This window comes from Camellia sinensis, chromosome 13 (genome assembly GCF_055761805.1).
Source record: "Camellia sinensis isolate YWXY chromosome 13, ASM5576180v1, whole genome shotgun sequence".
Classification (NCBI taxonomy): domain Eukaryota; kingdom Viridiplantae; phylum Streptophyta; class Magnoliopsida; order Ericales; family Theaceae; genus Camellia; species Camellia sinensis.
The window spans coordinates 35,438,225-35,449,195 of NC_138973.1; the positions used below are offsets into that span (position 1 = coordinate 35,438,225).

Sequence of the window (10,971 nt, forward strand, 5' to 3'; positions counted from 1 at the left end):
ATCTTTCTAATTATTTTCTATCCATGATTTTATCAGAAAATTTATCAATTTTTTCGAGAACATGACTTTGCATTTTTATTGTTCCTTCTTTGATTTCAAGTCCTAAAAATTATATTTCTTTTTGTGCATACACGCATTTCTTTTCACCTAATACTATTCCATGTTTTTCACATTTTTCTGTTCTTATTTTGATATTTGTTCTATGTTGTTCTATGGATTTGGAAAAAAATTAAAATATCATCTATATATATAAGACAAATATTATTCAATTCTTTAAAGATGTTATCCATTCTTTGAAATATTTGAGGTGCATTTTTTAACCCGAATAGCATTACAAGCCATTCATAATGTCCTTGTGGTGCACTAAAGGCTATTAGTGAAATGCTACCATCATCCATTTTTATTTGTCAGTATCCATTTTTGCAGCCCATTTTGGAGAATTAGAAGGCGTCTTGTATTCTGTTAGAAAGAACTTGCTTTTTGGAATAAAATAACCATCTCTTTTAGTGTTATCATTTAATTTTTTGTAATTTATTACCATTCTAGCCTTTTCTCTTTTAATTTTAGCATGATTTCTGACCATAAATGCTGGACTACTATGTGGACTTTTACTATCTCTAATTAATCCTTTTAATTTGAGATATTATATTTCTTTTCTGAATTCCTCTCTATCATTATAAGTATATACCATTTGTTTTACTCTAATTATTTTATTAGGATTGATCAAGTCTATTTCAGCTATACTTTTATCTTTATGCCATAATTTTAACGGATTTTCACTATATAATTTTTTACATCTTTCTTGCTGCTCTTTTTGAATTTCTTCTTGAATACTAATTTCTTTAATAGAGATTACCTCCTCACTACGCTTGCTGAGTACGAAGTCAATATTGTGATGTGTAACAACCGCTTTTAGTTTTAAGACTTCAATTGGTTTATTGTTATTTGTAAATATAACAGTGTAATGTTTAAGTACAAGGGTTGTATAATCTTTGAAAATTATTGCCTATAATTACATCATGCGATGGTTGATCGGTTGCCCAAAGTTTAGAAATGATAAAGGTAACTGAATTAATTTTGATAACTAAATTTTCTATAGCATCAGTATGTATTATCGTACTATTGTTAGCTATTCGAACTATTAATAGTGGATTTTGCTTTTTCCACATATATTCAAGAAAGAGTTTCCTTTTTCCAAAACATACTGAGCATCCACTATCTAAGTAAGTACATAGTTTGTAGGTATTAAATACTTCTATGTGTATTTTTATTGATATATGTATGTATATACTATTAACATTAGTGTATGATAATGACATTTTATTTTCTTCATTCTTTTTGCTATACCGTTTGACAAATGTATCGTATTCTTTTTGTGCGTCTTCTTCATCGTCTTTTGTCCATGCCATAAGATTCTCCTTATCTTAATATACTGGCACACTGGTAGTTCTATATCCTATTATTCTTTTGCTAACTGAACTCCTTCCAGATTGTATACTAGAATTATCTATAGAGTGTCTTCCTGACGATATGCTTACGTTATCCATTTTATCATTATTTTCTATTGTGCTTGGAGTTTATATTTTAATATTTTCAGTATTATCGATTTTAATTATATATTTTTCTTTTTGTAATATTTTTAGAATTATTGAAACTTGCTATACATCAATTATCTAACTTGATCTCATTAGGATTTATTCTTTTAGGTGTAATTCTATCTATTGGTATTTCATTGGTAGGTTCAAATTTACCTGCTTCTATAATTTTATGCTACATTTTAGGATCTATGGTATTATCTAACTTGTATATTATTTTCCAAAATATCCTTAATGGATAGGTGGTTTCATGCATGTCGATTCGTACGATTTTTATTTTTAGAGTTAAAAATTTATTTATAAATCCATCTTTTAAGCTAATATAATATTTTGGTCTGCAATTAAAACCTAATGGTCCTCCACATAGATTATTTTTTATTCCATCGATTATAGATCTTCCAAAATTTCGTTGTCTAATATCACATAAAAATGCATATATATGTATATTTTGTCCTTTGTCAAGTAACGGTGTTATTTGTATTTGTACACTCTCTATATGCATATATTTATATTTATATTTATTATTCTTTAATATAGTTTCATAATTTATTAAATTTATTTCTCCTATCATATTCACAATCCTTAGTTTCAATATCTCCTTCCATCCTTTCACATATATATTTACTTTTTAATTTGCATATTGATTTGTGATATATTTCGTCTTTTCGTATTATTGGTAATATCCAATCTTTTTCTAGAGAATTTTCTATGACAAATTGTTCTCCTCTCAAATTTTCTATACTTATTTCTCCTGTCATCATAAAATTTAACTCTTCCTTGGTGTCTCTATAGTCTTCGTCTTCTATTTCTATTTCCTCTTCAATTAATTCTATTATTCCTTTATTATTTCCTAAAGCTAATTCTAAAGCTTCTTCTTTTTCTAATTCCACATAATCCAGACTTCCTAAGGCTTCTATTATTTTATTATTCTTTTTATTTCTGCATTAATTAGCCAAGTGGCCTATTTCTCCACATGCCCAACATTTATAGGTCTTTTTTCCTTCTAGACAATAATTATTTTTTCTAAAAAATCTTCTTCTTTTGTTGAAATTATAGGGTTTTTTTTATAATATTTTTTTTATATTTTTCTCCTCTTTGCTTATTAAAAATTTTTCTTTTATAAAATGTTTTCTTTTTTTTATTGTATGTTTTTCTTCTTGAAAGCTCACATCCCCATGAATTAGATGTTCGCCAACAATGTAAGTATTGTTTTTTTATTTTTCTTCTTTGCTTAATTTTCATGCATTTCTGCCCTACCCATTCTCTTAAATATTTAATTCTATGACCCAATGTGTCACTTGTAGCCTCTCCTAACTCTTTTAACCATTTTTCATATTTTTCTTCTATATTAACATTTATAGGATATGGCAATTTATGAAAAAACATGGTTAAATGAATTTTATTTCTACCTATTTGATAATAATAATAATAGGAGTATTCACATATATAATTTTCTATATATTCCATATTAGATATTTCTATGTTACCTAATTTCCTGATCCATTCTCTTTTTCTTTCATCTTCATCCCACTCTTTTCCTACAAATTCTTCTTCAATATTTTTTACAAATAAGTTTAACATACCTTCTGGGGTAATTTATGCTGTTAATTTTTCTTTGTCACTTTCTCTTAGGTTGTCATACCATTTTGCTACTATACCTGTAAAGCTATGTTCAATATAATTTAGAAAACTTTGCACACTCAAACTGCTGCTATGGATATTTAAGACATGATGCATGCCTCTCTTTTATTGTTTTATTACCTTACTTGTATTTGTAGCACAATCAATATCTAATAAATACCCTATATTACTTATTGGTTTTAATGGTACCTCCCTTAAGAATAATTTCTTCATAGGGGTGAAATCAGCACAATTGGATGTTCCTCTAGCAGAAGACCCTCTATTTAGATAATTATAATGTCTCATTCTTCTTCTATACTCATAATTTTTGGTATCATTTTCTAGTTGTTGTCGAGTAAAATTTCTAAAATCTAAATGATTTGGATTAGGTAGGGCAGATGAGCTGCTTCCTGCTTCTTTTACTATTGCCATATCAATATCATTAACATTGTTTGTTTCTTCTTCTAAGACATTATCTTTTTCTATGTCTTCAAACTTTTCGGGTACATTATTTTCTTTTTCTTTTTTTGCATCATTATTTCCCATCATTTGTCTTAATTCTTCAAGGGGAATGTGTTCCATTTCTCCCAAACTAATTAATCCTAATTGTTTATAGATATCTTCTTCTGATTCTATTCTTTCATTATTTATTTCCTCCATTATTTCTTCATCTACCATATCAATAGTTTAGTTATTTGTAATATTATCTTGTATTTTATTTCATTATCATTTTTTTTCAACCATTTCTTCTAACTGTTTTAAGCTATGGTTACTTAACTCCATTATCATTTTGTTTTGTAGATGAGATTAGTTCAAAAGGTTCCTTCGGATTATTTCCTTTATATGGATAGGGATATAGGTCCTTTTTTTTCTTCAAAAAATGCTACTTGTTTTTCCGAATTTTGTACAAAATGTCTAATTTTGTTTATTATTTCTAATTGATTAGTTCTAAATTTTTTGTTAATTTCTTTTGATAGTCTAATTAAGGTATTATTTTGTTCTATTATTATTTGTAAAGAAGTATTATTATCTAAACTATCAGATTCTACTTCTTCACTATATTTATGCAAGAGTTATTGGCAAGGCTAAGTGTAACGCCCTCAAAATAATAACATTAAACCCATCAATATAGACATGCATGGATATATAAAAGTTCCACATTCTGCTATTCATCAGAGTTCCATTATCCAAAGGATTACATGTTAACGACAAAAGCAAATGCCCTAAAGGCTTACAGCTTTCCAAGTTAACACTTGGTTACAACAAAAGAGTACTAACTCATTTACACATTAAGCCCTTGGCTTGAATATACATGTAATACATCAAAAAACTAAATAACAAAAGTCTGCCCGCCTCTAGCCTCCCAAGCTATGTCCTTGGAAGTGGCATGCTACCTGTACCTGAAAATGATATTCCCATATAGGGTGAGCCACAACCCAGTAGAGATATGCTAAATACAGTATGAGCAATGACTAAGACATTAGCAATTGATAAATGTTCAATTTTCATAAACCAATTCATAATCCATTTCCATTTCTTATCAATTTCACAGTTTCCATCAATGGCTCAGAACCTGGCCAACCACTTATATGAGACAAAGACTCATATTAAACATTTTCCATTTTACAATAGATAAACGCACATGTTATATCAATATTTCAACAGATAAGCATACAAGCTGTATCCACATTTCAACAGATATGCATATTAGCTATATCAACACTTCCCATGACAAGCATATGAGCTGTATCAACACTTCCAATGACAAGCATATGAGCTGTATCAACACAATATCTGACAAGCATATGAGCTGTATCAGTGGAGTCCATCCCCTATCTCCTCCCAAACAACATCCGGTTTAGAGGTCCATCCCCTATCTTCCCCTAAACCGTGGAGTACATCCCCTATCTCCTCCCACACACACAATGCATATATACACAAAGGTCATATACACAATCAATCAATGCATAACATTAATGTATTCTATCAACCGTCATACTCTATGACATATCAAATTGATTAGTTTTAGTTTGCCTAATCATCATGCATTGTCTACAACAATCAACACTACCCTCCACCGGTAGCCCAAGCAATTATTTCTAAACAGATAATAAAAGCTCCAACAGATAAAATATCAATGTTTTCAAAAGTGGGCGATTAACAAATCCAACTCCACTATTCTACCATATAATGAGTCAATTTCATTATTTCCAACTCAATTCCAAATATCAACATTTTTCCCAAATTATTTATACCAATTAATTTACACAACGAATTAGGGCTTTCTCCCCCATTTTCCAATATTGACCCAATGGTCCATATATCAACAATCAACATCAATACCGCTATTTTGAAACCCAAAATACTCATTTTAGAATCAAAATAATAAAACCCTCTTTGACATTTTGATACCCTAAGTCCCAAAATTTCCCAACTTCAACACTTAATCAAAATCACCAAAATTCTATGTTAAAGACCATAAAAGTGAGTAGGAATCCCTACCTCAATTTCGGAGCCCAAGAGGAGAAGATGTAGAAAACTAAAATGCTCCAAACTCCAAGATTCACGGATCAAAACAAAGCCCTCGACGATCAACACAACTTTTACAAAGGGCAAAGGGAAGGAAAGTACTCTAACTAAATCAAACCCTAGAGAGAATGGAGTTTCTAGAGAGAGAGGCTCTCAAAATATCTTTTTAGAAAGTAGGAGAGAGAGAGGAAGTGTAGAAAGTGATTCAAAAATGCCTAGCTGCCCTCTATTATACGACATTCTCGCTCGAGCAGAAAACACAACGCTCGAGCGTCAAGAACAAAAATCTGGACACGCTCGAGCGCAATAAGGCCCGCTCGAGCGCCAAGACACAAGAATAAAGCACTCCTGCTCGAGCGCGAAAACCAGTCCGCTCGAGCGTAGATTTCCCCCTCCCAGAACTTATACCCAGGAAGTACTACCCGCTCGAGCGCTAACAAACCCGCTCGAGCGCCACCGCTCGAGCTTAAACAAACCCGCTCGAGCGTAAAAATCACATCTGCAAAAGTTTTGCAGGAACACGAAATACTGGAGGTATGCAATCCCCGCTCGAGCGCAAGAAGACCCGCTCGAGCGGACCGTCTAAAAACTGAACAACAAGGAGTTGAAACCAAGGCCTAACCAACCTGTAACAACCCTCCTCAAAACATCCTAAAACTCAATCAAGTGGAATTAAAGGACGACAACAAGATAGATACCACTACCAACTTCACGGAACCGAATCCGGAATACAACAGAACAGTAAAGGGACAACCGGGATCGCTATACTAAGAAACCAAGCTCTGATACCAATTTCTTTTGCGAATTTGCGACGGATCTAATTTAATGTTAATTCATGTAACAGTTTTTGTTGATAATCTACACTTTTCTATTCTAATGATATTCTATTTTTAATACTATTAGTTCTTTAACCATAATTTATTATAGATTGTCCTGAGGCAATAGCCAAAAGAGAATTTAATCTGTTTAACTCACTTTCTAATTCAGAAATATAATCTAAACTATCTTTTATTTCAGCTCTAAGTGTTGTAATTAAACGCATATAAATACCAATTTTAAGTTTATGAAATTATAAGGCTTCATTTCGAAAGAAGGGTTGGGTTGAGTTTGGGGCTATTTTAGCCACAAAAAGATAAAATAAGTTTTTTAGCTTAATAAACACAACATCACATCCAACTCATAATCATTACATTCTTTCTCTCACAAAAAGTCAAAAAAGCCAAAAAGGCCTTCCCAAACGAGACTTTTTAGCCTTAGGCTAAAAAAGCCAAAAAGCCTAAAAAACTTCCCAAATGAATCTTATATATTTTGTAACTTTTTCAAAACTTGGGGGTCAATTTATAATAGTGAAAACTTCTAGTTGATGAAGATTGATGACGTGGATTGTCTGCTAAGGTGTGAGACTCCACCTGTGTACGGGCTTAATTCGGGTAAGAAGTTTCTAGCTACAAGGATTTTTCATTTAACTGCCATGCTTAGCTCATTGTTTCTGAGTCAATCAAGGTTGAGGACCTCCTGAAGGACATGATTCAACAACTCTACAGTGAAATCATGCAACCAGTCCCTTTTGGAGTTGAAACTATGAGCATCAACAAGCTGAAATGCCTGGTTAAAGATTTTCTGCAACAAAGGAGATACATGGTAGTTTCTGATGACGTATGGAATGTTAACGCTTGGGATTCTATCAAATATGTACTGGCTGACAACAATAGTGGCAGTCGTGTCATTCTCACAACTCGTTTTGCACATATTGCCTCTACTTATTGTGAAGAAACTGAAGGTAATGTCTATAACTTGATGCCCTTGTCCCCAAAGGAGTCTAGGACACTGTTTTACAACAAAACTTTTCGAGAGAACTTATGCCCTCCATACTTGAAGGAAATTTCTCTTTGAATCTTAAAAAGATGCGAGGGATTTCCACTTGCAATTGTAGCGATAAGTGGTGTTTTAGTTACAAAGGATTTGAGCAGAATAGATGAATGGGAAATGCTCTATCGCAACTTTGGTACTCAATTCAAGGGCAATGACAAACTAGAGAGAATGAAAAAAGCACTCTCTCTCAGTTACAATGCTCTGCCTTATCATCTGAAGATTTGTCCTTTGTACTTGAGCATTTTCCCTGAGGATCAACAGATACTATGCAATAGACTAATTCAACTTTGGACAGCAAAAGGATTTGTGAATGCTACTAACGGAAAGACAATAGAAGAAGTTGCAGAGGATTACCTCAATGAGTTATTCAATAGGAGCCTGGTTCAAGTGACACAGAGAGGTTTCAATGGAAAGCCTTATAGTTTCCATATTCACGACCTGATGCGTGAAATTATTCTTTCAAAGCTGATAAAGGAAAACATCATGACAAGGCCTCAAGGTGGCCGGAGAAAGTTCACTGCCTATTGATCGAAAGCACATCGGAAAATATAGGATATAACGATCGTTTTTCCCGACTTCGTTCTCTATTTGTGTTGGGGCCAGTGGATCCATTGCCTAATGCATCCTTGGGTGAGTTGTTTAGACGTGGTTCAAGACTAATAAAGGTGTTGGAGGCCACTTGATACCCTCAGCTATAGCGATCCCAGTTTTTCCTCTTTCTTTTTTTTTATTTCTAGACTCGGTTCCGTGGTTGATGGTTGTTGTCTGTGTTGCATTTCCATCCTTTAACTCTTAGTAAGTGAGTTTAGAAATGCTTTGGGCAGAGTTGTTATGGGTTGGTTGAGCTTTGGTCCCAGTCCTCATTGCCTAGATTTTTGGCTGTCCGCTCGAGTGGGTACTTTTGTGCTCGAGCGGAGTTTGCACACATCCAGTATATGTGCCTCTGCAAAAGTACTGCAGGGTTGTTTTTCACGCTCGAGCATATTTCTTCACGCTCGAACGGGTCGCGCTCGAGTGGGCCTCATTGCGCTCGAGCGGGTGTTCTGTGTCTGTGAAAGTACTGGAGGCGGTGAATCTACGCTCGAGTGGACCTTCTTTCACGCTTGAGCGGGTGTGTTTTGCAGTTGTGTCTTGATGCTCGAGCGGGTCCAGTTTTTGTGCTTGACGCTCGAGCGTCCTATTTTCTGCTTGAGCGGACCTGTTTGTATATCACTTCGGGACATCACCTTTTTGGATCACTTTTTGATTTCCCTTCTCTCTCTTACTTTTTCAAAACTCCATTGGAGAGTCTCTCTCTCTATAATACCAACTTCTCTCTAAGGTTTGATCTAGTAGGAGTGATCCCCTATCCTTGGGCCTTTGTACAAAGTGTTGATCTCGTTGTGGGCTACGTTTTGATCCAAAAATATTGAGGTTTGGAGCACATCGAAATCCTTCATCTTCTCCCTTTGAGCTCCGAGTTTGAGGTAGGGATTTCCTTGTTCTTTTACAATGCTTCATCTATAGATAGACATGTGGTAGTTTTGTATTACGTGGAAATTATATCCTTGTTGGGTTTGTTTGAAAATCATGGAGGTGAACCTAGGGTTGGTTGTTGAAAATGGGTTTGTTATCACGTATAGTGATTTGGACTAATTGGGGTGTAAATTAGTATATTAATGTTGATTGAAGAAAAAGCCCAAATTTTACTATTATGAATTAATTTGCATAATTGATTTGGAAAATTTTGAGAAGAACGGTATTGGTTTTATGAAATGAAAATGGGGTTTTGGAATTGGAAAATCCTAGAAGTCGATCTTGGAAATGGGAAGTGAAGTGTCAACTCTATGTGAGTTTTAGAAAATGAATATGAGAATTGAATTGCTGTATCTTGAGTGTTGAATACGCACTTTTGGGAAATTGTTGTTGGATTTAAGATCTCATGAGAGTTGAGTCTTTATAATAGATGTACTAAAATCATGCATCTAGAGGTTTTGTCCTTGGTCATCGGTGGAGGATGACATGGTTGTGTTGAATTATCGTGTATGCATTACACCTGTGTTGATTGATCGTTGTATGTAATGAAGTGCTTTTGTACATTATATATATATATATATATATAAATTGTCAGGGCGGAGAAAAGTGATTTCATATATTTTTAACACATTGATTATGGATCTTGATAGTTCTTGTGCATGTATTGCACTTATTGGTTAGACCTTAATATGTTGAGTTGGTTGATGTTATATACCGAGCTTATAATGAGGGGTACCATTACCTTCCAGCTAGCGCCTGGAGAATGTGGATGGGTTACCATTACCTTCTAGCTAGTGCCTGGAGAATGTGGACGGGGTACCATTACCTTCCAGCTTGTGTCTGGAGAATGTGGCTAGTCATTTGTCGGGAGACGTATCCTTGGCTTACTGTGCTTATATCTGGTAGAGCAGAGTTTTATTGTTAATACTTCATGTATCTGAGTAGTTTCGGTTGTGATGGTTATAGTTTTGAAAGGCCGAGTTGCCTCATTTGATAATTATATACATGTTGATGATTTGTTGTCTCCTTTTATTAAAGGCATGCATGAATAGATATGAATGTTTTGGGAGCAAACCAAAATGCCATTTTGAGATTTTGGAAAGTGTGAAGGAAACCGAGTATTTTGAAAATATGTTTTGAGAAAAAGCACATCTGCTGTAAGTATAGAAAATGGGAGGAAAGTAATGGGCTCAGTGAAATTGTTTTTCCTAAGAAGTTGTTATTGTTATGAAAATTTGGGAACCGGGGTTAATGAAAGGAAAAGAAAGATGTATTGTCACACCCTCAAAATTTAACCCATTACATATTAATGACATGCATTATTTAAAGAAGACAATTTATTAATTCACTCATCAGAGCATTACTAAATAAAGCATTACATGTAACATTGAATAAAATGCCATACAGGCTTACATCTTTCCAAGCCAACACTTGGATACAAAACAATATGAGTTCTAACTCAAAACAAGAAAAGCCCTAGGCTTGAATGTTTACATGTACTAATGATTAAAGACAATTAACTAAAGGTAGTCTTCTTCAATCCAACAGCCATACCCTCCCAAGCTAAGTCCTTGGAGGTAGTTTATCACCTGAACCTGAAAATGATGTTCCCATAAAGGGTGAGCCACAGCCCAGTAGAAATATACTAAACCACATATAAGCAATGAATAAAGCAATAGCATTCAACAGATGGTTAACCAAAATAATCAATTACTTCATTTTATAGTCCCATGACACTATTGCCAAAGATACGTTTTACTTTCCAATCTTATCAACATGGCTCAGAACCTGGCCAAACTTATAACAGTGAATCACATATATCATATTCACATCCTTCCAA

The 10,971-nt window shown here is 33.7% G+C and overlaps 1 protein-coding gene across 1 annotated transcript; it reads left to right on the plus strand.

Annotated features, from left to right (window-relative positions):
• Window positions 1–7,268: 7,268 nt before the first annotated feature.
• Window positions 7,269–8,144, plus strand: LOC145805300 (disease resistance protein Pik-2-like). The gene is made up of 2 exons (XM_082900416.1): window positions 7,269–7,524; window positions 7,678–8,144. The coding sequence occupies exons 1-2, from the start codon at window positions 7,269–7,271 to the stop codon at window positions 8,142–8,144; spliced, it is 723 nt and encodes a 240-aa protein (XP_082756542.1).
• The last annotated feature ends 2,827 nt before the right edge of the window (window positions 8,145–10,971 follow it).

Bases quoted from the DNA above. Each gene is read 5' to 3' on its own strand.
- LOC145805300 (XM_082900416.1), top strand. From the start codon at position 7,269: ATGATTCAACAACTCTACAGTGAAATCATGCAACCAGTCCCTTTTGGA. The intron at 7,525-7,677 runs GTAATGTCTATA...TTGCAATTGTAG, and splicing joins TTATTGTGAAGAAACTGAAG to CGATAAGTGGTGTTTTAGTT.